General features: G+C 38.3%; 1 protein-coding gene across 2 annotated transcripts in view; it reads left to right on the top strand.

Moving 5' to 3' along the window:
- The first annotated feature begins 1463 nt into the window (after positions 1-1463).
- The window catches only part of SPARCL1 (SPARC like 1), a 42830-nt gene continuing 17058 nt past the window's right edge, over positions 1464-27235 (top strand). The window contains exon 1 of one of the 2 annotated variants that reach the window (XM_010966148.3): positions 1464-1890. Coding sequence is in view for 1 of the 2 variants with exons in the window: in XM_074346935.1 (XP_074203036.1) it covers positions 14008-14039 (32 nt within the window). In the remaining variant the exon portion in view is untranslated. Of the gene's footprint in view, positions 1891-13884; positions 14040-27235 lie in introns of those variants that run through there. The other variant, XM_074346935.1, reaches the window with a different exon arrangement.

Raw genomic sequence — 27235 nt, 5'->3', positions numbered from 1 at the left:
GCAGTTTGAAACAAGTAATTCTGATTCTAGAGATGTTGAGACCATTCCCAGCTGCACCGTGACTAGCTTTCAGTTCCTAGGCAAATTGCCCAATTTCCTCTGCTCCCAAATTTCCCCAGCTGTAAAACAGAGATAATTATTGTTACCTTTCTCTTGTGCTATTCTGAAAAATAAATAGGACAAATGTTTCTAAAGTGCTTGGAGACAACTGTCTGAAGACATATTTGCCTACAGCTATAGGTGGGGGTTTTCTTTATTTTTGTTAGTATTTTGCTTTTGGCCTGACTTCGGCATAAATATAGAAAAATCTAAGTTAAATTAAGTCATAACCCTTTATCTAATGTAAACACTTACAGTACGCATAGCACTGTGCTAGGCACATGGAGAATACAGAGGGGGCACGTCCCCACCCTCAAGGAGCTCACAGCTCACTCAGAAGGAGGTGGTATAACCTAGAGAAACACAAGCGCACCAGTCAGCCAAGGTAGCTGGGTAGGACTCCTGCTCCAAATCTTAGGAGCTGGAGATCCTGGAAAAAGCACTCAGCTTTACCAAGCTCTGTTTTTCTCATGCAAATCATAATAACTAACATCTGAGTGTCTGCTGGGTGGCAGGGGGTGTTTACTTACTTGAAGCTCAGAACCACCTGAGATAGATACCATTATTATCCCCATATCTGCATCCCCATCTTATAGATAAGGATTCTGAAGCTTAGAGACATTACATAACTTGTCCCAAGTCTTATACAGTCAGGGACCAAAATGCAAACCCAAGCTGTATGGCCACAAACATGGAGACCTTCCCACAAAACTACACCATCATCAAATGGGAGGAACACTCACCTCACGTAGACTTGTGAGGAGTAACTGAAATGGGTGCATAAAACACTGTTAGCCAGTGTCTGACACATCATAAACGTGCAATAAATGTAGAAGTAGCGGTGGAAGAGCTTAGACACATATATAAATAACCAGAACGCCAAGTCTGTTTCATGGGAAAACTCTTACAGACCAATCGTTACATAGAGGGTTACGGTATGGAGTTGTGTTGGGGGAAGAATAGCCTGTGAACTGCACCATTTCTGAATCGGCAGACAAGGGACCTATACTAGGAAGGAGAGGTGCTTCATATCAATGTGCATTTCTGAAGGTCATTTAAAGAAAGGTTAAAGTATCTGCAGTACCCTGCTATGATCAGATTCAGGCATATTCGTGAGAACAATTTTTACATAAGCAATGTAAAAATGCATCTGCTGCAATTATTCTACTCCCCTTCCTTAACCCCCACCCCCAATTTCCTTTAGGAAGAAACCACAGCATGGAGTTTCTTTTCAAAGTCTTGAAATAAAAATACCCCCCCAAAGGATCTTGCATTTAAAAATCTTTTAGAGTTGTTTGAGAAGAGAGAGAGAAGGGAAGGAGAAAAAAAAAAGCGTAAGGAGCCAAGTGCTTATATTCTGGCCAAGTTCTGAGCCTCTGGGAACAAGAGCTGGAGGGGAGGACTGTTAACCCCATTCTCTCGAGCAGAGTGAGCTCTTTGCCTGCGAGTCTGCACCGCCTGTAAAGCTCATCGCGCACTCGCCCTCGGAGTGAGAGGCGAGCCCGCTGGGAACTGCAGGAATCTGCAACAAAAACGATGACAGTCTGAAACACGTCCCAGTGCCAACCTCCAAATTTGTCTGTCACCTCAGACCCTGACTAGTTGACAGAGCAGCAGAATTTCAACTCCAATAGACTTGAATGTGTTTCTGGGCAAAGAAGCAGAGCTAACGAGGAAAGAGATTTGAAGAGTATTGGATATTTGTCAAACTTTTATTTCCAGGCTGTGTGCAAAGAGAGGACTCAACTTCAATTTTCTGCCAAGGCTCTGGGTCCAGCTACCTACCTGAAGGTAAATTTTAATAAGTTTACTGTATCATCTAATTGCATTTGTTAATACGATTTGCGTGATCTGATAAAGATGTCTAATATTTTTACCTAATACAAAGCCATTTTTTTACCCCCAAAAAACCCTTTTGCATGATTTACAGAAAACCTACTTAAGAGGGAATTTTAACAACTGAATTCATGCTTCCTTTTCTTCTCCAAGATTAAATAGTAGGTACTAATAAATGATGGTTTTAGTGTAAACCAAGAAGACAAATGCAGAACTATGGTTGGTCAGACTAGCATTCAAATCTTGGTGAAGTCTGAAATCTGGAAATGTATTTTATAGAAACACTTTACTAAATATATTAAATAAATCAAAGGGCAGATAGCTTTTTAAAAAAAATCTTTCAGATTAAAGTAACTTGAGTGTTTTCCATGTTTAAATTATCCGAAGTTAGTCAATCACCATCATTTTCCCAGTCTGTACCTAACAGCAATGTAGAAATGGAATATTTTGCTTTTCCAAGAGGTAAGAAAATCCCTATAATACTACATTCTTCATTGATTATTTTTTAGTTATTGTGGCTATAATTTTTTCCTGATGCCCTTTTACAGTTTTACGACTCATTGTTTCTTATCTCCTTCGATCATTTTTAAGATGCACACACACACACACAATTTCTAATTCCTAATGATACCTTATTTTGGAAGGGGAAAAGGAGGAGGGGAATCAAAGAGCTAAAAAATTATGATAACTCCTGTATCTTTAAGGTATCTTCGTGTCTGGCTCTATCTTCTAAAACAAAACAATAATGCAAGTCATGCTCCCTCATTTCTTTTAGATATTAGGGGTCACCCTGCAGGAGAAAACCACGTTTTTAACTGCAGATCAATGCTGTTGATACCATAGCCAAGAGGTAGTGCAGAGAGAGTATCTCTTTTGAACTGCCTTTAATCTGAAAAGAGGTTAAATATGTCATCTTGGCATTGTATCCAAGCTCTCCTCTGGCCCAGAGCCTAAGTACACTGAATAGAAATGATCACTACGTCCAACTCAGCAGAAATCTTTCTTTTTTAATTCTCCCCTTTCTCATGGGTACCAGCTTTTTTCACTCCACAACTTATTCAGCTAAACTTTGATGGTTATAACTATTGTTAACTATGACTTTTTTTTAAAGGACACTCCTCTCAGGAAACATTTAAGTTTATATTTCTGTCCATTCAACAAGATCCAGCAAAGCACAACAATCTGTTTCATATACTTATTATCCAATCAAGCAATGCTGCTTTCTACTTTTTGGAAAAGAATAGGTACATGTTATTAACGAATCTTGCCTTTTTTCTCTCAGAGAATTTTTGAACAGCCATTTAGCAACTGGAGTACTGGGATTTCCTTTCCAGGTCCTTTGGAGTTTAATCCCCAATAGCCTCTCATACAGTTTCACTTATCAACTAAGTAAAAATAATAAATAGTGATGACAGACATGAAATGAATAGTGATATGTCTGGAAACTCCAGAACATTATTCATCTCATTTCCTCCTGACTGCTTGTTATTTTTATTCAGTTGATACATAACTGTACACAAACATTGCTATTTTAGTTAAGTTTAGCACAATGTCCAGAACATGCTGGGACTCTTTTTCCACCGAGAATATGAGTGACTGTTGTTAAGACTTCAGATGCCCTTTTCACTAACATATCATTCTGGAACAACCTCCAGTGAGGGAAAAGGGGGCCCCACAAATCCAGGAGAACTTCCCCAGCAGCCCTAGCTGCCAAAGAGATGTCCAATTAGGTGAGGGTCTGGTTCATACAGGGGCCACCCAGCATCTTCCCCCAAAGGTGAGCTTGCAACGGTAGTACTACCTGAGGCTAGCCTGGTTTTTGTCTTGGGCATCAAGAGACAGTCAGAACTCTGGGGAACAGAGTGTGTGGTCTTGACTGATTGTAGGGAGATGGTGTGATAAAGTGAGTGAGATCATGGGCTCTGGAAATACACAGATCTGGTTTATACCCAGGCTCTCCCAGGCTCGGTGACTTTGGGCAAATGACTCTTTGAGCCTCAGTCCCCTCATTTGTGGAAATGGGGATCATAAAATTAGTTGCTACCTTAGAGATTTGTTGTGATAATTAAGCGAGGAGAACAGCTATGGCTGATACATATGGATCAATCCATCAATCACAGCTAACATTACAGCACGAGGCCGCCTGTACTTCCCAAGTGGAACTCTGTAGAAAGGGAATTTACTCTACGTGTTCCCTCCGGGTTTCTTCCTTGTACTTAGACACTTTGCTGTGTAATAAAATGTCAATTTCAGGTCTACGCCTCTGAGTCAGCGAGGCAGAGTGGATAGAGCATGGGTTTCAGTGTCTAACACCACTGAGTTTGAATCCTGGCCGAGTGAGCTTGGGCAGTCCCTTCACACCTCCAGGACTCAGTTTACCCACCTATTCAGCAAATAGTGGTAATAATACCCACAAGGGGGTTGTTGTAGGAATTAAATAAGATTTTTTTTTAATGTCAGGTATAGTACCTGGCAGAGTACTAGATATACAGAGAGAAAGTGTTTGATTATTCACTTGGAATAATTTTCTGACAGTAAAATTGGAGGTCAAGAAGGAAATATTTCTTTGAATTGTCTTTTTTTTAATCCTAAGAAATGGAAAAATAAACCTGACACTACTGTATTCCCCTGAGGGACCTCGACGTGAAGTATTTATTACTGAGAGTCTTTACTGCTTCGTCAATTAGTTGCTTCTTAATGGCCAAGTCAAATGAAACCAAAGCAAGCTTTCTGTTACAGACTGCCATTAAGAGGACTGAGGCAAAACGCTGCTTTGCACTCAATTCTGTTTTATTGGCCTACTTGGACAGAGGAGGCCCCCAACATTTCTCCTTTCTTATCTTTTCTAAAGGCAAGAATAGGGGTTTTGACTTGCTCTAGGGGTATTTTTTCCTCTCGAACTGAAATTCAAGCAAAGGGCTTGTTTTTTGTTTTTTTGTTTTTTGTTTTTGTAAACCTCTCCCCGATGTTCTTAGCATTTGAAATGTCAGCCCCTTTTTTCTGGCTACATGAAGCAGGAGCAGGCTGCCATCAGAGTGATGATAGAGAGACTCGAGTCTCACAATCCTCTCCGTGAAATAACTCTTAGTCCGCTTTAAAAATCCTTCTTTAGAAATGAAGTCTCCAGTCCTGGCTTGTTTCCTCCCTATTATGCAACCATCTTACGTATACCAACAACAGTAGCCAAATGTTTCCTTTTAAGAGTCAATGAATATGTGTTAAGAAAACGAACAAGAAAGCTACTAAACGGTGAGCAGTTTACTGTGGAGGACGGGGACAAAGGCAAGCAGGAAAAATAGAAAGACCTCACTTTCTAGCAAATACTGCACATCCCGCAATAAATCCATTTCCAGGTTCCCACCACCTCCTCCCATCTTCACTACGTGCTTATCAGGGGAGATCAGGGACAGGCTGCCTGGGCTCAAACCCTGGTACTCATACTCTAGTTTTTTAATCTAATCCACTCTTTGCCTTGTCTTCTCAAATGTAAATTAGAGGTAATAATAGTCATGAAATAGTCGTGGGAATTGAATGAGATTGCATGTAAGGATCTTATCACAATATCTGACCAGTGGTAACGGTTGGCTGTTAAACTCACCAAGCCTCAGTTTCCCCTACTTCTTAAATGAGGATAACAGGTAATTCATAAGATTGTTGGGGGATTAACTGAAATAATGGATAGAAGTGCTCAAGAAGTAGTAGTTCTTTTAATCCTTTTCTCATTAAGTCTAACACTGATGAGACTGGCTTTTTTGAACTTGGAATCTCCCAGTGAGTAAACTGTAATGAATACAGGACTCAGAATTATTGTATAAATGTGAACCATTAAATTTCTAGAGAATAAAAGGAAATAATTAAGGGTTTTGATATTTATAAAGAGTAAAAAGGACTCTTCTCATCTTGATTAACACTAGGGCAAAACGTATCAAAACATTTTATCTTTCATTACAATCCTTGTTATTAAAGTTTCTGTTTTAGTTTCTCAACTATTTTCTAAGTTATACAATTAGGTAAATAAGTAATATTTTTTCCTTATCTCTCAAGCAACTAATGTATTCAGTGCTCTACCCCATTCAAAATGCCAGAGACGCTACAGGAGCCATAATAAGAGAGGCTGTGCTCCCGTGAAGTTTGCTGTGTAGTTAAAAAGGCAGTCGTTAATCAAATCATTGCATTAATAAAAAGTGCATTTGCCCAAACATAAGGTGACCCCAAATACAAAGTCATCTTCATTTTTCTAATGGAAAGATCCTCAGCCACAGTCTTCAGTCAACCTAAGTGCACAGATGGATAATATATTGTAATGTATACCTAGGACACTTAACTCTATTGTTATATATACATATTTTAAATCTCATTTCATTCTAAATATTTCATACTTAAAAAAAATTTTTCCATCCTCATATTTCAGGAAACAATTTTGTTAAAACTCTCTCTATGCACCTTTAACATCCTTGTCTGCATTCACTGGACCCACTCTGTAATTATCTAATAGAGAGTAGTGCATTATGAATTCTCTGCAAGTTGTTCATAATGCATTTCTCAAAAATCTGCTGATGCTGCAAATTTGAGCCCCAAGCATAAATTCTCACTCTACAGTGATGATCTCTACATATTAATTACTTACTATATGGTTTTTTCCAGTGCTCTTTAAAGGGCTTATTTAAAACCACTGGAGTCCATGAAGTGTGGTTTTCTAAAATTGTGTAATTCCAACACTTGCAATAATGAAGTCATACCTCAAGAATAATTATCATCAAATCTGTTTTAAATATCTTTATCTCCTTTTTTAGTGTCATGGTGACTTTCTTAAAAACAAAAATAAATATTGCTTGAGATCATTTCAGGCTGTTTTCCTAAAATGGTACTTTGTTGTTCCAAATGAAATAACTGAGACAATGACCATTAATGTGAGAGACCTCAGAAGTATGAGAATATAAGTCAAATCTCTCTTTTTTATAGCACAATTTTGGGGGGTGAAAAATTCACATTATATTGAGCATGTATTGCATATAATTATATGCTGAAATGTGTTAAGAAGGCAAAGCACCTTTATTCTAAGAATGTAAGGAGCCTGACCTCTGCTCAAGGTCACTGATGGCTTTCCTTGATCTGAAAGCTAAATAGAGATTAACTCTGCAGAAGGTTTGTGTGTGCTGGATGTTGGTGGTTGGGGCAAGTAGGTTCTGGCAAGAGAATTCTGAGCATGTGAACACCTTGTGCAAAGACCCTGTAGCAAAAGGGATCACGGCCTATTTGAGGAACAGAGAGGAGCCAGTTCCTGGGAGAGCAAGAGGCAGAGCAGTGGGAGATGCGAAGCCTAAGCGATGCCCCATAACATCCTCTTCCCTGGGCACTCAATGCATTTATCCTCTGCTTCATTCATGTTTAATGTGTATCTTTAACATCTCTGTTGAATTCTGGTTAGATCTCAAGTTCTGATGCGCATGAACCAAGTCTACCCTAGCTTGGATTCATATAATGGTGAGTTCAGTTAGGCAGGATAACCAGCAGTTGAAGGTCAGAGCTCCAGAAAAATATGTATCTTTGAGTGTATATCATATACATTTACAGAGCTGGGCAATCTTGATGTCAGACGGTGACTCAGCAGAGAACTTGAAATAGAAGAACATCTTTCTTAATCCTTCAGATGACTTTAATGCCAAGCTATAGAGCTCTCCCAAGAGACTCATAATACTTGAAAAGCCCCAAAGCATCACTGTTAACTCTGTATCAGGTAACAACACGTATATGTTAGCCAAAATATGACTCAGGGATTTGCTGATAACGAAGTCTTTGGCTATCGTATAAAGACAGGGTGAAGGGGAATGCTCTGTTTGAGTCTGATTATGAAGTACCTATAATAACCATTTTGTTTACTACATTTCCCTGAAGGGAAGTTTTTCCATAGTTATAATAATTACTAAAAATAGCAGCCTACAATCTCCCTCTGATATAAACGAATTCAACAGAAGATACCTGGCCTTATTTGGAAGCGTGGATGTACACACTCCACGAAATAATATGCCAGCAGTAAGAAGAAAAGTAAAATAACAAGGAAAACAGTCACTGCAGCCTCTCCTCTCCCTAGGCTTTCTAGGGTATACCGTGTGTCTTTCTCAGGTCTTTTGACTTTAGATAAGGTAAAATGAATGGATCAAGTAGTCATCATCTGTCTTGGAAACCAAAAATGCTAAAGAAGTTTTCTTGTAAATTTGGCTGAGGCTGCCAATGAAGGAGCCCACAGCGGGAGGAGGAGGGCATCTGAACTGCCTGAGGAACGCAAGGCAACATGAGGAAAATTCAGTTAGGAAAACTTGAAACAATAATTACCAGCACTAAAATTTCCAAAAAGTCATTGACATAACCAAAACAAGAGATGGGAAAGAGCAGACTCCAAGCCTGTTCCTCCCTTTAAAGGTGTGGATGGCCATGTTTCCAATCCAGTTCAGAAGTCAGACAGCTCGTCAATACTTAGAAGAAGAAAGAGAAGGGAGATAAAAAGAGAAAAGAACCCACAACAACATGGATGAGCTTGGAGGGCTTTATGCTAAAGGACATAAGTCAGACGGAGAAAGACAAACACTGGATGATATCACTTACATGTGGAATTTAAAAAATACAACAAACTAGTGAATATAACAAAAAAGAAACATACTCATCGATATAGAGAACAAACTAGTGGTTACCCATGGGGAGAGGGAAGTGGGGAGGGGCATTTTAGGGGTAGGGGTTAAGAGGTACAAACTATTATGTATAAAATAAGCTACAAGGACACATTGTACAACACAGGAAATACAGCCAATATTTCATAATAACTATAAATGGAGTCTAATCCTTAAAATTGTGAATCACTATATTGTACACCTGAGACATATAATATTGTACATCAACTATACTTCAATTTAAAAAAAATTTTTAAGAAAGAAGAGATATAGTGAGATAAGGAGTACGCAGTGGAGACGGATGGTTAGATTAAGTAGATTTAAGTGGCAAGGCAATATGCAGAATTTCAAAAATAAATTTACCATTTTAAATGTAAATTTAAATTAGTGTTCTAAATTAATTAAATTGATGTTCTTTAAAAAACTATAGGAACTGAAAAGAAATCAAATAAAAACACCTACTCAGACCTAATCTTATTCCAATTTAAATCTTTAGAAAATATAATAGAAACTGAAAAGAGACTAATACAATGAGAACTCAAAATGAACCACAATACCCAAAATATATTGTTTGTTTGTGTAAGTTCACTCCTAAATCTAGATGGAAAATGGTGTTCCAGAGTATGCTAAATTTTAAGTGCTCTCTCCTTCTCTAGGAGATAGGCATTTCAGGACCTCAAGAGACAGAGAGACCAAGAGTCAGAGAGTTTTATTCAAAGGAACATCCTATGTTTCCTCCCAAGTGCCAAGTAATATTTAGCTACTGCATGCACTGATTTCCACCCTCAACCTGAAAGACCATGCACTTGGTCTTAAGAGACCAGAGCTGACATTGATCCATCAGAGGTCAAGGGGGGCTGGCATGCACATAGCCCGTTCTCCCTTTGCCTTTCAGACCAAGCTCTGCAGGCTTGCCTGGGCTATAAGAAAGAATATTCAGGCCCTTTTCCCTGTTTTTTTTTTTTTTTTTTTTTTTTTTTCGCCAGGGACAGAACTTGCAGACCTGCTGAGAAATCTAATTACAACCTCCTTTCATGGTGAAATCCAATTACAACCTCTCTCATGGTGAAAGCCAATCCTTTTGATACAAAAGGAAACAAAACTAAGGGGTTTCAAGCCAGGAATGTGTCTCTGTTCTGCCTTCTCTCTTAGGCAACCATGCGGATAGGTTGCAATGACCTTGACCTGACTTGTTTAGGAACAATGATCATAAACTATTGCGACCTCTATTCCCATAAGAAGGAAGAATATTTTCATCTCTGATGCCAGGAGTTTCTGGAGATTTTCTTAAGGATCCATTGGTTGAGCAAAGCAAAAAAAAAACCAAAAAAAAAAAACTCATTTTTAATTCAGCAAGATGATTTTCTTTTTGAACTTGGAATGTCATGTTAAACAAGAAAAAAAAAAAAGTAGTGTTATTTAAGACAATATCCTCCTATAATCTTTTCCTGACATCTTTAATGCCCTGTGCCACCTTTTCCACCAACCCTTTTCCTTGAGGATAATGAGAAAATGCAGTGCTGCCTGAAGGCGGATCACATCAAATTCCTAAAACTTAATTAAGATAAATGGAGACAGTTCTCAAGATAGTCATTTATGGAAATACATATTTTACATATACCTGGTAAAAGTCTATAATTGCTGAAACAATAAAATTACCAAACACATTCTAATCAAAACTCTATCTTTACTACATAATCACTGTAGTCCACTGAATATGTATAAGACCCAGATTTGCAGCTTATCACCCAAAATGGGCAAAATTTTTAGAAGAATCCAGTCAACTAATAAAATTTTAATTGAATATGAGTGGAGCAAGGACTGGTAAATGCTTTTGTTTTGTTTTGTTTTTTAAATATGATAAAATTTACCATAGGTTCAATAATAGTGTTATGCCCATTGAGTGAATAAAAGTAAATAAACAAGGATAAGAATCCACCATTCCGAATGATCCTCAAATAGCTCCAGAAGTAATGCATTTTTACCATACTTGATTCAACTTCAGTTACCTAATCATCTATATAATATGATAGGGACCCAGCGGAAAGGTGCCCTGAAATCTGACAAAATCAGAAGAATTGATCTAGATTATGGGTCAAAGAAAACCTGTAGCTGGTTTCAAGACACCATGATTGGTCAGATCTTCATGCTGGTGGGTGTTGGGTGCTCAGTTTAAAGTAAAAGGGGGTACACAATCCATAGACAGAGTGCAGTCGTCTCACTCAGAAGGGAGAGTATGGCTACAAGGCGTGGGGGTTGTTAGTTTTTAATGGGCTCGGTAACTTCACATGCTAACAAATGGAAGGAGTATTCCAACCACTCTGGGAAAGGGGTGATGATCCCCAAGACTTGGGGCACCACCCACTTTTTGACCTTTTATGGTCAGCCTTGGAACTGTCATGGTGCCTGTGCGAGTGCCATTTACCACGTTAATATATTACAATGAGTGTATAACGAAGCTCAAGGTCTACTGGAAGTCCAATCTCCCACCATTTGGGGCTTGGAATTATTTTTAACTCTCAAGCCATTTGTTCAGTGGATTCCCCAATCTTTTATTGGGGACCAAACAACTTTGAGCTAACGCTAAATCAACACAGCATTCTGGTGGAATTCAGAAGAAACAGAACACAAATGCTGAACCTCAAGTGTCTTCTTTCCTTCTCTTTTTCTTTTCTGATCCCCAATTCCAGAACACATAACAGTAGGCTTTGAGGATCTCATGGTCGGGTATAGGTTAACCTCTTTCTAGGAAAATTTTTCACAAATTTCCTAAAATATAGATACAGGAAGCTACAAGAAGCTTTTGTTTTGAACTGGGAGCTTAAAGCTTTTGGCGTACTTGGCATTTCAAGTAATCTTGCATTCAGTAGCTTCTTAGATAGGCACAGGGGGAGGGACGGGTGGGAAGTACCAGCTGATTGATGTCTTCTTGTGACCTGAAAACAATTTAAAGTGATTGATTGCAAAAGTAAATGTTTTCTTATAATTTGAAAAATACACTGGGTAGGAACGTTGGATGTTACTATAGCCTCAGACCTGAATGTGATTAACTTCTCTACTTCCCCAAAAGATGACACACAAAAGTCCAGCCCATGCTTACTCTATGTTTGGTTCTTTGTTGTCTCATTTTGCTCAAATCCTGTGTTTAGAAGGTGGCCACAGTATGGTCTGAGGTTGTGGTCATGGCTGGAGATGGCTGACTCTCCTATGCTTCCCAGCGCCTTGTTAACAGGGCTAGTATCTCTAGTGGTCCATGAATGTGATGTGTACATTTCAGTGCCATGAAACCCAAAACAGTCACTGTCCAAAAAGAATTAACAACAGACTCCCTTGTGCAGTATTATTCATCCAAAATACAACTTTGTTTTAATTTGGCTAATTAGAGTAGTCTTGATTAGGCAAATTCCTACACATTCTGGGACAGACCATCCAAAAACAGTATTTTTAGAACAATGTTTACAATGTTCAGTCAGGCTAAGCTAATGAGTTGAGTTTCCTTGGGTGTGAAGGTACTGTAATAAAAGGGAAAAGAACAGAGAGACTACTTCACTTCCCAAGTTTCCAGATTAGTCCTGGTGTCATAACATTCTAGAGATTGCATGAACAGAGAAATGGGATAGTACGGTGAAAAATGCCAACTTCTAACACAGAACACTCCCAGAGCAGGTTGCCCATATTTCTTTCTAAAACTCTTCAATTCCATAACACCTTCAAATCCTGTGTGAAATAATCTTTATTGAGTGCTAGTCACACTTTAATACCTTGTAGCTTTTGATTCTCTCCAAAGATGAGGACTGCTATGTTCATTTAATAAGAAATATGTGCACCTGCTAAGGCAATGTAAGGGAAGAAAAACTTTTTCCTCTATCCTCTTATGTTCAGTAATTGGGGCCTGCAAATTAAACTGACAAAAGCCAGATTAATAGGAGAAAAAGGTTTATTCATATGCATAAGGGAGCCAACAAAAGTAGCCAGCTCCTTAAACTGTTAAAGGCTTATAAACCCAACTCAGTAGAGGAAAGGGAAGGGGAAGAAACAGCTTCTGTGGGAAAAACAAAAAGATTTCTTTAGGGAAGACAAATAGGTTTTTAGAAGAAACTGGAGATGAGAGAGTTTGTGATATTTGTCTATAAAGGTGTAAGTGGTTTTTCTGTCTTCATCAAGGTCATAAAAACCTCCTTGAGAGGAATTTATGGTAGACTTACTCTGGGTCTCTCTCCTGGGAGTAGAAGCCACCCTGAAGGGGGAATTTATGGCAGTTCTCATTTCTCAGAAGTTTCTGCTTTTAGTCAGACAAGGCAAGCTCCAAGAAGGCTTCTTTCTGCATCCACCTGTTGAATCTCAAATGTCTTCAACTTAAAATAATCTTTATACCAATCCTAGGGTTCTCAGTGGTTCCCCATAGCAGCTATAAAAAGACTTGAAACAGGGCCGCACTGGGGAGCAAGAGGCAGCTTTGTTGGCAGGGGAATCTGAATTATATTCAAACCCACGAATCCTAAATTTTGAATCAAGGGCTATGTGGGTCAGGGTCATAGCAAGGAAATGATAGATCTGGGCAGGAAAACTGAATTGGGGGATTTGAGGAGAGTGACATCAAGGGATGACTTACCAAGGTGTGGGCATGGTGTAGAGAAGTCACAAGGGGTTGTGGGAACAGACTAGTAACAGCTAAGATTGTACAAGCCAGGGAAAGGAGAACTTTTTGAACCGACAGAAAATGCTGTGTGGAGAGGGACACTGAGAGGGGCTGTGACCTTCAGGAAAGGGACACAGTCACATAGAGGGAGCTGAGAAAACATACACCCTAATTTTACTCTCCTCCTTCCTTCAAATCTCTCCTGCCAGTGCACCTCATTGGCTGAACCCAGCAGAAAGGGAACCTGATGATGCAATTCACACAGGCCCTGGGACAGCTCAGGGTGGAGTAGGCTGGAGAGTGGGTGTGGAGTGGATCTGAGGGATCAAATGGAAGATATCTAGATATTCAGAAGGGAAAAAAAAAATCTCTTCCCAATGTGAGAAAGGCAGAATGTACAGCTGTAGACCAGCTGTGTCTCCTCCTTGCCTGAATAACTCTTCTAGAGTTTCCCCTCTGAAGGCATAAATAAGCATAGTGTTTCCATCCTATTTTCAAAGAACTCCTCAAACCCCAGCCACAAAAACCCATTAGGGTTTATTGTACCTGCTCCTTTCACAGAAGGCAGGTAATGAGTAACACTGCACCACTGGGGCATGCGTTTGTTCCCCCTCTTCAGTGCGCTGGACCTCACCAAGGCACCCGAGAAGTCTCCACCATGTGCTGAATCCTGAGGGGACTCCTGCTTGGCATGAGGGCTTTCATTAGCGGTTCACACAAAAACTGTTCATCAAAGCCCACCATTGTTCCCCAGAGGGTCCCAACACCATGAGAATGAGGCTACTTGGAACTGTTCTGAGGTATGATTTGCTGTTTTTCTTAATCCTGGAAGAGAACTACCCCAGTCAATAATTCTTTCACAGAGCTGAAAGCACTTGAAATTCCTCTCCCAACTAGCTGAACTTAACAACAACTTACTCTACTCACAAAGGAGGAGGGACAGTTCCTATTGAACCCAAAGAGGTTTTTATATGCTGGTAGAGTTTACCTAATAAGGGATATTCAAACAAGAGCAGTCAGAGGAGAAAGCTAAGAACCTGGCATTCAGGGAAAAGAAATAACAAGGAGGTAAAGAATCAAATAAAGTAGGGCCTAGAGAGAAGAGCTAAAGGCAGAAACAGAATAGGACAGATGCATATGATTATTTCAAAGGTGAGGGAGGCTTCAAAAGTGAACTGTCATGCTGTTAATACGATGAAGCAAATCATTCAGATACTAAGTCCTGCAACGTGACAAATGCCACAGGCCTTCAAGGGAGCCATAATTCCAAGTGGATTCAGAACCTGGGAACCAGAAGTTTACACAATGGGTGGGGCCTTCTTTTTTAAAAAGAGAGAAATCAAAATCAGGTGCAGGACTTTGTAAGAAGCCCTGAAACAAGCTGCTTAGCTCTGCGGTATATCCACCTCTGGCCATACTCAAAAGTCTGTGCCCCAGAGAATATGCAGAAAGGGGGAGAAGGATAAATAAATGTATTATAAATAAGTGTAATAAATAAATATATTTATACATAAAATAAAGGTAGTAAATGTAAATGTGAGAAAACCCTGCAATCACAGAGAAAGAGGAACTAAAGGGACAGATATCAGAATCTTATTTGAGAAAAAAAAATACAGCCAAAATAATTTCTCCCACTGCCCCACAGGTCAGGGAGTGGTGGAGACTTTCTGAAGGACAGACAAATGCCTCAGGAAAGGACCAAAGCACTGCCACATGGGTCTGTCTCAGATGAAGTTGTGAAATGAGATGCAGTGAGATTAGTGAGTGGTGGGTGGCACAAGAAGATGAGGAACTCTGAAAGGAATGACGAAGAGATGTGGAAATAAGCCTATTGCACAGTCTTGCCTAAGATAAGCCTGCGTGGATCCTCTAAGTATAATTAAAGTAATCTGTAATCCTTCAATTACACATTACAGAACAGGGAGAATGTACTAATTTCTCCTGAGCTAGAAAGAGAGAGGTCTTTGAGAATGTCAAAGCCACCCTTTTGGAAATTCTTGCATCCTTTGGCTTCCATGCGCCTCACTCACTCCTGGGCACAGTGGCACAGAGGGATGTTCAGGAAGCTCTCATTGGATGGATACTCTGTGAAATGGAGGTGAGATGACAGGTGGAATACTTGGGTGAGGCATGGATGAAGTACTACCATAGTACCTGACATACAGTAAAATCTCAAAAAATATAAGCCATTACATTAGCTCTATATTAAACAGTCAATGATAAAAAACCTACTTTCAATACGAGTACTTTGATGAACATAAGTGATTCTAATTCTGATGAATATACTTGAATGCTATTTCACTCAAGATATTTAATGTTCATTCCAGTTCTCCACTGCTGCTTACAAATTGTGACTTTAAACAATTATTTCATAATTTCTCAAGATTTTGTGGGTCAGGAGTTTGGACAGGTTGCTTAGAAGTACTGAGCTGGCAGGTGAGCCACTCTGGAAGGTCCAAGGTGACTCCACTCACATATACTGTGCCTTTGCAAGGACACGTGGAAAGCTGGAATGGGCAGGGACTGTTGAACAGCATCTTCTATGGCATGACAGTCTCTTACAAAATGGCTTGGAACTCCCAAAGCAAGTGTTTCAGGAGATCAAGGTCAAAACTACAAGGCTTCTTCCAGGCTAACCTCCAAAGTCCCAGAACAGCACTCTGCCTCAATCATTTGGTCAAGTAAGTCACCAAAACCAGTCCAGATTTGAGGGAAGGAGAATTTGACTTTGCCTCTCAAAGGGAGGAGCAGCAAAGAATTTATGGCCATCTTTATTATACCACACTGTTTATACACATTAAATGAAAAGTGTCAGAAATTGTCTCAAGACAACTATTCATGTGAATTAGAGTTGACATCCTTGGATGTTTAGTTCTTAATGGAAGACCTGAAATTCCAAATCCTGGGCTTCCATGGAAAGGCCATATCTCATACAGTGGAGTCTAGCAGTCATCTTTTAAAATTCCAGATGACGTTCTTCTGAAAGTTTGGTAATGAGACACTTTGTTCCTAAGAGATGGTAGAGGCTCTCCTCAAAGTTCTCCATCACTCTCATCTTAACCTCTCTAGATCCATGCAAAGAAACTGTGGGATAAAACTAACATTGTAAATCAACTACACTTCAATAAAAAATAAAATTAAAAAAAAGAAACAGCGGGACAAAGTAAAGAAATAAGTAACTTAAGAACTCTAAGTAAAAAGATGAATTTAGGTCTGTGTGAATTATTACTTACTATGGTTATGAAAGCCATTTTTGCCTTATGAATGTTTCAAAGAAATGTAATCTTTCATTTCATTTTTATAGTTAGTAAAACTATCAAATGACTATCTGATCATATTTGAGTCTCAAAACCACCCTAGAAGATAAATAGGAAGGCTTTATTTTTTCCCCCCTATTTTGTAGATGAAGAAAGCAGTGACTTCACCAAGGTCTCTTGGCTGGTAAAAAGTAGTTCAGGTCTGGACTTAGATCTTCCATTTCTATTCCAAGTCCTCTTTCAGCTATGCAACTGCCTTTGAATAAGCTCATACAGTTGGGCAAAGATCTAATTTCACATCAACACTTCATAGTTAAGTCTTCAAGAATAATAACTTTATATTCAAAAATGTGTCTCACTTCTGCATTTTTCAAATAGAGTTTTGTTTGCTCTTTCTGCAAAAATAACGATCTGCATTTTGTAGACAGTGCACACCAAATTTGAATGTCTCAAAATATATTACTTTCTACTTATCCAAGAATAAATGGTATTCATCGTACTTAGCAAGAACATCATGGGTTTCATTTTCAAAGTATTTTGCAAGCATCAGCTAATTAAGCCTCCTGTATTCTTCAGTTTAACAGTTGTTTTCAAAAATCTCTCATTTCCCAGGAAAGTTCTCCACTGTGCCTTATTTATATAAATCAGCACATTTGTTCAGTTCTTAAAATAAAAAGTTAAAGGCCGTGAAATTATTTTTGATCACTGTGTGGCAAATACGATCAGCTCAGTGAGGCAAAAGTGCCCAGTGACTGGCTGGTCTGAAGGACAAAGAGGAACACAGCAGAAGAACTCAAGGCCTTCTACATTCTAGATACTTGATTGTTCCACAAGGTTCTATCTTTACAACACAGGCATCTGCTTTACAGTTGAAAACTTGAGGTGGTTTCCTGCTTGGATCATTCTAAATGACATAACCACAGCCTGTTTTTAAATTTTGTTTTTGATTTCAGGATGGAAACAAACACGAGACCCCTAAAAAAACAGTTCGAACCTGGGACACAGTAAATAATCAGGGGCCATGCAGGAAATGTTGGGGTTGACTCCCAAAAAGCCAGCACAACTGGCCACTAAGCTCATACGACAAACTCTATACTTATCCTGTGTTAATATGTCTCCTCCACAGCTATACCAAGATTCTTATCATTCTATAGCTCCTTTGGGTTAAGGCCAATGTGAAGATACCTCTTACTTAAGACTAGAAAGACATTAACTCAGGAATTTTCTTATCTCCTATCTGTGGATTAGATGCATGCAGAAAACTAGAATTTAAATATGTGGGATATAGGACAAGTGAGTTTGTTTTATTGAGAGAACCAAATGTGAAAACATTCTGGAACCAGGACTCCTAGGTAGCTTGAAGTCACCAAGGGGAAGAAGACATGAAGAGAGGGAGAAGAAAAAGTAAGGAAGACTAAAGATTCATTTCCCTTATACCACACTAAATATAAGACATAAATGACTACAATGCTAATATTGATGACAGGTACCAGGCAGAGCAATGGAAATAATAATCATTTACACATATACATCATTTCAGAGTTTGCAAAGAGCTTCCCCACCTCAGTGGCTCCCTTTGCCATTGGAATTGTTGTTCTCACTCTCTATATGAAGTTTAGAGAGATTAAGTAATTTGCTCAAAGTAGCATTTACTACCTGGCAGAGCCAGGGCCGAAAGCCAGACTTCTGATTTCTAGTCTGCAACCAGTTCTGTGAGACCACATGAGAACCTGGATTCTGAATCCACAGTGCTGCGTTCTAGTCCTTGCTCACCTCTTAAGCCTTGCACATTTAGCCAAATAAGTTAGATTCTTCAAGCTTCTGTTTTTTTATAGTTAAATGTTATCTATCCTCCTTTCCTTAATGGATCAAATGAGACAGTATACAGGAAAATATTTTATAAACTGAGAAAATCATGACTGCTATGTAAGTCAAAGTAGGTTAACTAAGTCCGATTTAATGAATTGGTATTTCTCAGTGCCTTACCTCAACACCTCCTTACAGTTAAGCCTTCCTCCCTTTTGTCTAGAAGAACAAAGAATCCCTCTTTCTCTTCAAAGTTAAACCTTCCACCTGTGCTTTAATATTAGACCAGCAAATACTTACCAAGAGCTTACTGAGATTCTATTATCTCATTTAATCTCCATCATCATGTTACAGATAAAGAAACTGAGGCTCCAAAAAGCCGAGTAATTTATCCCAGATTATAAACATTGAGTATTAGAGCCCAGGAAATCCTGTTTCAGAGCCTATGCCTTTAAATCACTGTGCAATATTGCCTTCCCAATAACTCAGGCAACTTCTCTGTTTTCCCCCATTTCAGTTACTTGTTACTGCATAACAACCCAACCCCAAAATTAAACAGCTTAAATCCAGTCCCCTTATTCACACAGACTCTGCAATCTGTACTAGCTCAACTAGGTGGTTCTTCTGTTGACTTTGTCCAGAGTCATTCATGAGGTAGTTGGGAGCTCAGCTGGGGCTGAACCGCCCCACATGGTCTCATCCTCCAGGGTTCTCTTAACCATTCAGCGGTCTGGACTAGCCTGTGGTCCAAGCTTTTGAACAGCATGGCAGATGGTTTCCACAGGACAAATCCCACTCTGCAAGTACTTCCCAGGCCTCTGCTGTCATCATACTTGCAAATGCCCCACTGGCCAGAACTAGTCACAAAGCCAAGGGCAAAGTCACTGGGCATGAAACTCAGGAGGTATACTTCACTGGGCGCCATCACTGTTTACCACATCTCCTCTCCTCCCCTCTGTCTTCTCATTCATCACTTATGCTTTCCCCTCAGCACAGGAAATACTTGGTTGACCACATTTGAGTACAAATAAACATTTCTTGTGACTGCACTTTCCCTTAAGCTATCTTACTCTCCTTCCTTTCATAGCCAACCATCTTAAGAGTGGTCTACATTCACTGTCTTCATTCCATTACTGTCTATCTACTTCCCAGGCACGAAGACTGGACTCCACCAACACTACTGCACCAACACTATTCTCCCTCAACTCTCCAATAACCTCTGCATTTCCAGAGGCAGTGGACAATGCCCAGCCTTGTTTACTTTGACCTGTCTGTAACATTTAACATTTTCTTTTTCTTATGTGACGTTCCCTTCCCCCATCCTTTGTATCTTTAGTTCTTCCCATTCTCTAATGGCACCTAATGGTCTTCACCCACTAGGATTTTGGCTCTTCCCTTCTGTTCTACCCACCGTATAGATTTTTGTGCTAAAAGCACCCAAACTATATCTGTAGCCTCAAGCTCTATGCTTACCTCCAGACCCATTTATCTAGGTACATCTCTACTTAAATTCAACAAGTCAAAAAACTAATTCACCATCTTTCTTGTAAAACCGGATCCCCTTATAATCCTTTATCTTAGTTTTAACACCACCATTTACCCAGTTGCCCAAATTAGAAATGTGATAGCCCAAGACTTTTCCTTCTCTTCTTCCCACAGCATACGATTTGTTAGTAAGTCTTATCTGTTCTATGTTTAAATATTTCTCAGAACTTCCAGTGTTATACTGGCAAGTATTTAACAACCAGATTTTGTGGGGAAAGGAGGATTAGTAGCATTTGATGATTTCCATGGTATAATCCTCCCACCATGGCTGATTTCAAGCTGTTAACATGACATCACTGAACTGAATTGGGAAGAGAAGCGCATTACCACGCATTATATAGTATATCCACCTACAGATACAATAGGCATAAATAAGGTCAAGAGAGTAAGTGACAGTATATGTAGTAAAGTAAATATAAAGCAGTGAGTTTTGAGTATTTATTTCTTTTGTTTTTAATATAATTAAAGTGTATATAATTTAATTTTTAATGATGGCTTTGTTTAATAGCCAGCTCACAAAATTCCCAGAAATTTAACAATTGGCTCTCATGAGCCAGTATGAGCTGGATCTATCCCTCTCTTTTCCATTCAGAGGCCAGAGGCAACATTTAAGGCTCTGACCACTTCTCACCCTAATATTTCAATTTCTTCCTAGTAAGTCTACTTTCTACTTCTAGAGGATCTGTCCTCTACATAGCTGTTCCAAGGACTCTTCCTAACATTCAGATCTGATTATATCACTCCCCAACTTACAATCAGTCATTCAGTTCCCATAGCTTTTCAGCCGGAACTTAAAATTCTGAATTTAATGCACAAAGACTTGCCTTGTTTTGAGCTTTGCCTCCCTCCACTTCACCCACTAACACCCTAGTGACTTAAACATATTCTGTCTTATGTCTGTGGACCTTCACCTATGCTGCTTTCACCCTCTAGATTGCCCTTCCATCTTTCATACAGCTAACTAGTACTGAGTGAGTGGTTTTTCAAACCTCACATCAAGAACTACCTTCTCTGAAAATCTTTTCCATACATGGCAGTATAGCACGGTGGTTAAGAAGACAGACATAAAACCAAATGGCCAGGTCTGAAATATTGGTTCTGCTACTTAGCTGAGTAACCTTGAACATGTTGCTTAACTTTAGTTTCCTTACTAGTAAAGCGATGAAAATAAAATGCTACCTTGTAGGAATGTTGGGAAGATTCAAAGAGTTAGTATGTGCAAAACTCTCAGAACAGTGCTTATAACTTAAGTACTCAGAACTCAGTAAATATTAGTACTATTAACTACCTAATTGTAAATGCTTCTTTCTGTATTTTCATTGCATTATGTACATGCTGCTCACATTATACTGAATCATCGATTTACTTGACTTCTTCCTTTATAACTCTTCAAGACAGAAACCACGGGACCCTGTGCCTATGCAGTGTCTAGTAAGTGCTCAATAAATGAGTGAAAGAGTGAATGAGTGATGTGAGTTCTGGCCAACAGGACACATATTTCTTTTTAACTCATTCAGCTGCATTAGATTTAAGAAAGTGAAGGGAATTTGTGAGATCCTTTGATCAAATTAAAGGGAAATACTTCCTCAAATTTAATTATCTATACATACTGCTATAAAAACTAAAATCAGAAAGAAATTAGCCTTAAAACCCACAACACGTTTGATGATTCTTGCTTCCCCTTTATGTTACTACCATTTATAAGAAATGTGGTTACAGCCTCTTAGCCTAATTCCATTGTTATTTGTGATGAATGTAGAAAAGAATCCTGGAGTTAAAGGGAGCTTTGGTAAATGAGTGGGCAAAAGAGACTATAAATGTTCCACTGGAAAATTATTCTAACTTCACAGCAACACTTAAATTATATAATTTTCTGAGGCTCTAAGTTATTTATCCAACAATAGCACTTTTATTTTTATGGAAAATGAAAAAGGAAAGAAGAAAAATGTATTGGCCACCTCCTAGGTATCACACATTTTTACAAATACTATTTCTTCTAATCTTCACAAAACTGAATTAGTTATTGTATGAATCAGGGTTCTGGGTAGGGGGAATATATATATATCTGTTTATGTTTATTTATAGAGAGAGATTGATTTATTATAAGGAAATGACTCATGGAATTATAGGCACTGATAAAGTGCCATTATTTGCCTTCTGCCAGCTGGCAACCCAGTAAACATGGTGATACCATGTAACTCTACAGTCTTAGTCTGAAGGTCTGAGCACCAGGAGCACTAATGTATGTTCCAGTCCAAGGGCAGAAGAAGACCAATGTCCCCCCTCAAACAGTGGCGGACAGAGCCAATTCTCCCATATTACAACTTCTTGTTCTATGCAGGCCCTCAACAAATTGGATGAAGCCCACCCACACTGGAAGGGCAATCAGCTTTACACAGTCTACTGATTCAAATGCTAACCTCTTCTGGAAACACCCTCAAAGACGCATCTAGAAATAGTGTTTAACCAGATAGCTGGGCATCCCACTAGCCAATAGTTCTCAGTCAGGGTGAATTTGCCCTCCAGGGTTACTCGGCAATGTTTGGAGACATTTTTGGTTGTCATAACTGGTGAGGAATGGGGGACTTGCTACTGACATCTAGTGGGCAGAAGAAGTTAGGGATACTGCCAAACATCTTACAATCTTACATCCAAAGGACCACCCGCCACAACAAGAATTATCCAGCCCAAGTGTTAACAGTGCCAAGATAAAATGACCCTGCACTAAATTATACTATTTTATATTTTAACAGTTTTCTAAAACATTAAAATAGTAATAATATGCTGATTTAAAATATAAATGACTAGAGTTCCATAAATCTAATAAATACTGGTGGAATGAATGAATGAATGTTAAATTCTAGAAGATAGAGGAAGGAAACTGAATTTTTTAATGGCTCTTTACAATTAGCATTTACTAAGAGAGTAAAATATTTTAAATTATCAATAATAGAGGTAGAAAATAGATTCTACTTATTTCCTTGAAGTATTAAATAGCATGTTTAAAATACTTTATTTTTCATACAATATAATCATAAAATACATTTTTAGAGGGTTTAGTAGTTTAAGGAAAAAAGACAGAAGCAGTTTGTGATTCATGAAATTCATAGAATTATTTCTAATTTTACAATCATGAAATATTAGTGCTGGAGGATCACCCTCTTCATTGTTCATTACCTAAGAAAACTATCTAAGAAAGGGTAATTGACTTGACTGAGGTCTCTTGGCTAGTTAGGGACAGTGCTGAAGCCAGACTCTAGCTCTCATTACAGTTTAATTTTTTCACTAGAAGGTGTCTTTTAATACAACTGAAATGTCACGAGTCTTTGTGGGAAAGGAGGGTGATGCACTGTATGTTTTTTATTTAAACGTGTTATTGGTTCAAGGGAAATTTAATTTTTATGCTTTTTCCTTGTTTAGACACAAAAAAAAAAAAAAAAAGAGCACTATTGACAGGGACTGTTTTTCCTTTAATGGAGGCACTGAGGATTGAACCCAGAACCTTGTGTACATTGAGTACGTGCTCTACCACTGAGCTATACCTCACACCCCAAGCTATTGATTGTTTTTAGTGAAGGTACTAGGGGTTGAATCCAGGATTTCATGCATGTGGAAGGGACTTCTGATGTCAAAGACCACAACCAACCTTCTATGACAAGCAACACAGAAAAATGTATTTTGCCAAGTATGTAAAACCTTAAACCTTAAGAGTGTTTGGAACTCTTATTTAAAAACTCAAAGTGAATTCTTAATTTTTCTCAATACTGGGTTGGGTTTTTTAATTTTTTCTTCTTTTCTGTATCTCTGGGTAAGAGGTAAATGGAGATCTTTATTTGCAAAAGAGCTGGGAAAGTGCTGGAGCAGGAGCCGGGAAAGCTGTGTTCAAGCCCAGTTCCCCCTCTTAACAGCTCTGTGACACCCCCAGCATGTCACATCGTAGCCTTTCTAGGCCTGTTCTTCCTCTGCCATGTTTTGGGTTGTTGCAAAGATCGAATAAGATAATATTCCATTTGTAAATTTGTTTGGTAAGCCCAAGGCACTTTGATAATGTAAAATTCTAGTATCTCTTATATACCATTACTGGTTCTAAATAATGTTTATTTAAAGATACAAATGATGTAAACACATTTCACAGTAGTACTCTGAATTTCTACTTGTTATGTATGGTCATTTTCAGAGGGATCCAAAAGAGGGCCACCCAGTGGGATCTGAATAATGGGATAGGCAGAAGTGTGTTTTTATTTGTTTCCAACATGATAAGGAAGTTTGCCTTGGCACATATAGCCTCCTTTTCTTCAATAAAAATTCGATTTGCTAAGTTAGAACCAAAGAGCTATAGTAATTATTATGTGTCCTAAATAATAATAATAATAATAATAATAATAATAATAATAATAATAATAACAACAATACAAATCAGATGAAGAAATGGAAAACATCTGTTGATTAAATTGGGTGGACAAAAGACATGTATATATTGTTACTCCCTGCTAAAATTCCAGTATAATAATAGTAATAATAATAATAATAATAATAATAATAATAATAACAACAACTCATAATGACAAAGAAAAAAAAAGGAAGAGACAAAGATAAAAGATATCAGCAAATTTTTAGAAGATGGAAAAGTCATTGGTAGAACAGGGAAAGCTTAAACCTAAGGGTTTTCTGAAACAAAGAAGGCCAATTCATACTGCAGAATCCAGAAAAGTTTAAAGAATTGGAGGCAGCAGGTAATTTAAAAGCCGATCAGAGGGTAGAGGCTGAAATCAGGAGGACTGTTGAAAGGCTGTCAGATAAAAAAGACCCAAAATCTTTCCTCATGCCTGCACAGCCAAGAGAACCTCCCGTTCCACCCTAAACAGGAGAGCAGATTGTTCTCTGGCCCTGGACTCAAGGTAGGCACAGGGGAGGGTGGGATGTGGTGCCATGCAGGAGCCCAGGGACTAAATGAGAGTCATATATGCACTGAGAGATCTCCAGTCCCTCCACTCAGTCATCTTGCAGAATGCTAGCAACCAGGCTTTTACCTACCTCCTCAACGAATTAATCGATAGGAAAATCCTCTAAAGAAAAAAACTCCCCAAGAAAAGATCTGACAATGACATTTGGGATGCCTCATCAGAACTGTTAGACTCCTGCCTCAGCACCCCTATCCAAGCTCTCCAAGGTGACAAGCCCTGCCCATGAAACTTCTGACTGGCTTCTTAGTGACTCACTATTAAACATTACCAGACAATCAAAGACATTAGACATTTGGGGAAAGCGTTCAACATCAAAAACAAAGACCAAAATGCACAAACTAGAAGAAGAGGAATAATATGGAAACAGAAAATGTAGAGTGCAGAAGAAATTTTCAAAATGTTTGATTAATATCCTAAAAAAGATAAGAGTATATATCATACTAACGAGAAAAGAAAAAGTTAATATTAAAAAAGGAGACCATTAGGAAATAAGAAATTGAAAATGTATGAGCAAATTTTTTAAAAAACATCAATAGAAGACATGAAAGATAAAATTAAAGAAGTTTCCCAGAATAATATAAACAAGATGGGAAAGAGGAGCAAAGATGGTAAGTAAATTAAAGAATCAACCCAAGAATTTGGACATTTAACTAATATGAATTCCAGAAGGAAAAGACAAAAATAAATAGAGGGGCAAAAATTAGCAAAGAATTAAAATGTAAATATCTCCCAGAACTGAAATATATGAATTTCCAAATTCAAAGGGCCTGATGACTACTTAAAAGTAAAAAAAGAAAAAGAAAAAAAGAATCCAAACAAAGGCAGAGGTTGTAATATTTCAGAACACTAGGGGTAAATATTAAAACTTTAAAACTTGAGAAAGAAAGAAAAAATTCTCATTTTTAAAAATTGGGGAAAAAACTGACATTGGAGATCTTACTAGCAATGCTGGAAACTAGAAGAATATGGAACATGCTTAAAATTCTAAGAAAAAAAATTCTAGTCTAAAATTCTATATCCAGTCAAACTATGTATCAAGTGAAAGATAAAATACAGATGTTTTTCTGATATGCAAAGTCTCAAAAATTCTGTCTCCTATATTCTGTTTCTCAGAAAGCTTCTGGAGGATGTGCTCCATGAAAATGAGGGAGAACACCAAAAAAGAGAAACATATGGTATCCAAGTAGTGAGACCTCAAACATGAGAAAAGAGCAAAGGGAATTCCCAGGGTGGAGGTGACTAGAGATCCCAGGAGAAAAGCAGTGCAGCTGCCCACAGTGCTTCAGCCAAAAGGAGCAAGAGAAACACAGCTTTGGGCAGGGCATTTCCAAGGGGGCATATGGGACTAGGGGAGTTCCTTATGGATATGGGTTTGTTGTTGTTTTGTAGTTGTTGTTACCATATTCAAATGAAATTTTGTTGGAAAATTTCAGAAGAATTAAGTGATAGTTACTTGGGAAAGTCCTTTAAAAAGGGAGACAATTTCTAGGTCTGAACAAAAACAAAATGTTGTTCAAGAGAAGAAGTTTAAGTATGACTCAACACAAGAAATTACTACTTGTCTCAACAGTGAAGAATATTTACATTGTCATAAATGTTAAATAATGATTTAAATAAAAATTGTGACATAATTATTTTAGAAAGAAGAGTACATGTGGTGTGTGTGTGTGTGTGAAGTGATAGCTGTTACAGTATTAAATCAGTTGAATAATGTTTAACATTAATAGATTTTTTAAATATCCACTTAAGCACTTCTTCAAAAATACTGAGGTAACTAGCAGAAGAAATTAATCATTTTCTTTATAAACGTCAAAGTATTATTTAAAGCTCTATGGATGCTTTTATGCATAGAACTATGATTGCAAAAAATAATTTGAAAGAGTCATTTTCTATTTCTGGGAGATCCAGAGAATCTCTATTAAAGAATAAAAACTGTACCCCTAATCTCAGTCAGAGTTCAGACTACCAAGCTTAGGGATACTCTGCAAGAAAATGTAGACAGCCCACTATTTTAAGAGAGTTCATCTGAAGGCCAATTTACTGAGCCTCACTTGTCTCATCTCTAAACTAAACAAGTTCATATGGAACTAGCTAAACTCAAATGCAAGACAAATAACAAAAATGAGGCAGATCAGGTACAAATGGCAGCATCACTTACAGAGGAGAGTCTCTACTCAGACTCAGCCAATGGCTGCCATGAAGGCCCATTGTTGCTAAGAGGCCCAATGGTTCAAGAGAAACTGCAAAAATGAGTTTTTACATGAAAGCTCCAGATTTTAAAATAAACACACAGTGCCTGCCAAATAGAACCCACCTGCAGGCCACTACCAAGTCACAGATTGCCAAAGTGAGACCTCTAAATTAGATGAACATGGATGGCCCCTATAGGGCAGTCTGATGTCTCATTCCCCAAAATCTGTATTG

This window comes from Camelus bactrianus, chromosome 2 (genome assembly GCF_048773025.1).
Source record: "Camelus bactrianus isolate YW-2024 breed Bactrian camel chromosome 2, ASM4877302v1, whole genome shotgun sequence".
NCBI lineage: Eukaryota > Metazoa > Chordata > Mammalia > Artiodactyla > Camelidae > Camelus > Camelus bactrianus.
The sequence above is the reverse complement of the archived record's forward strand: the minus strand, read 5'-3'. Positions and strand labels throughout refer to the sequence as shown.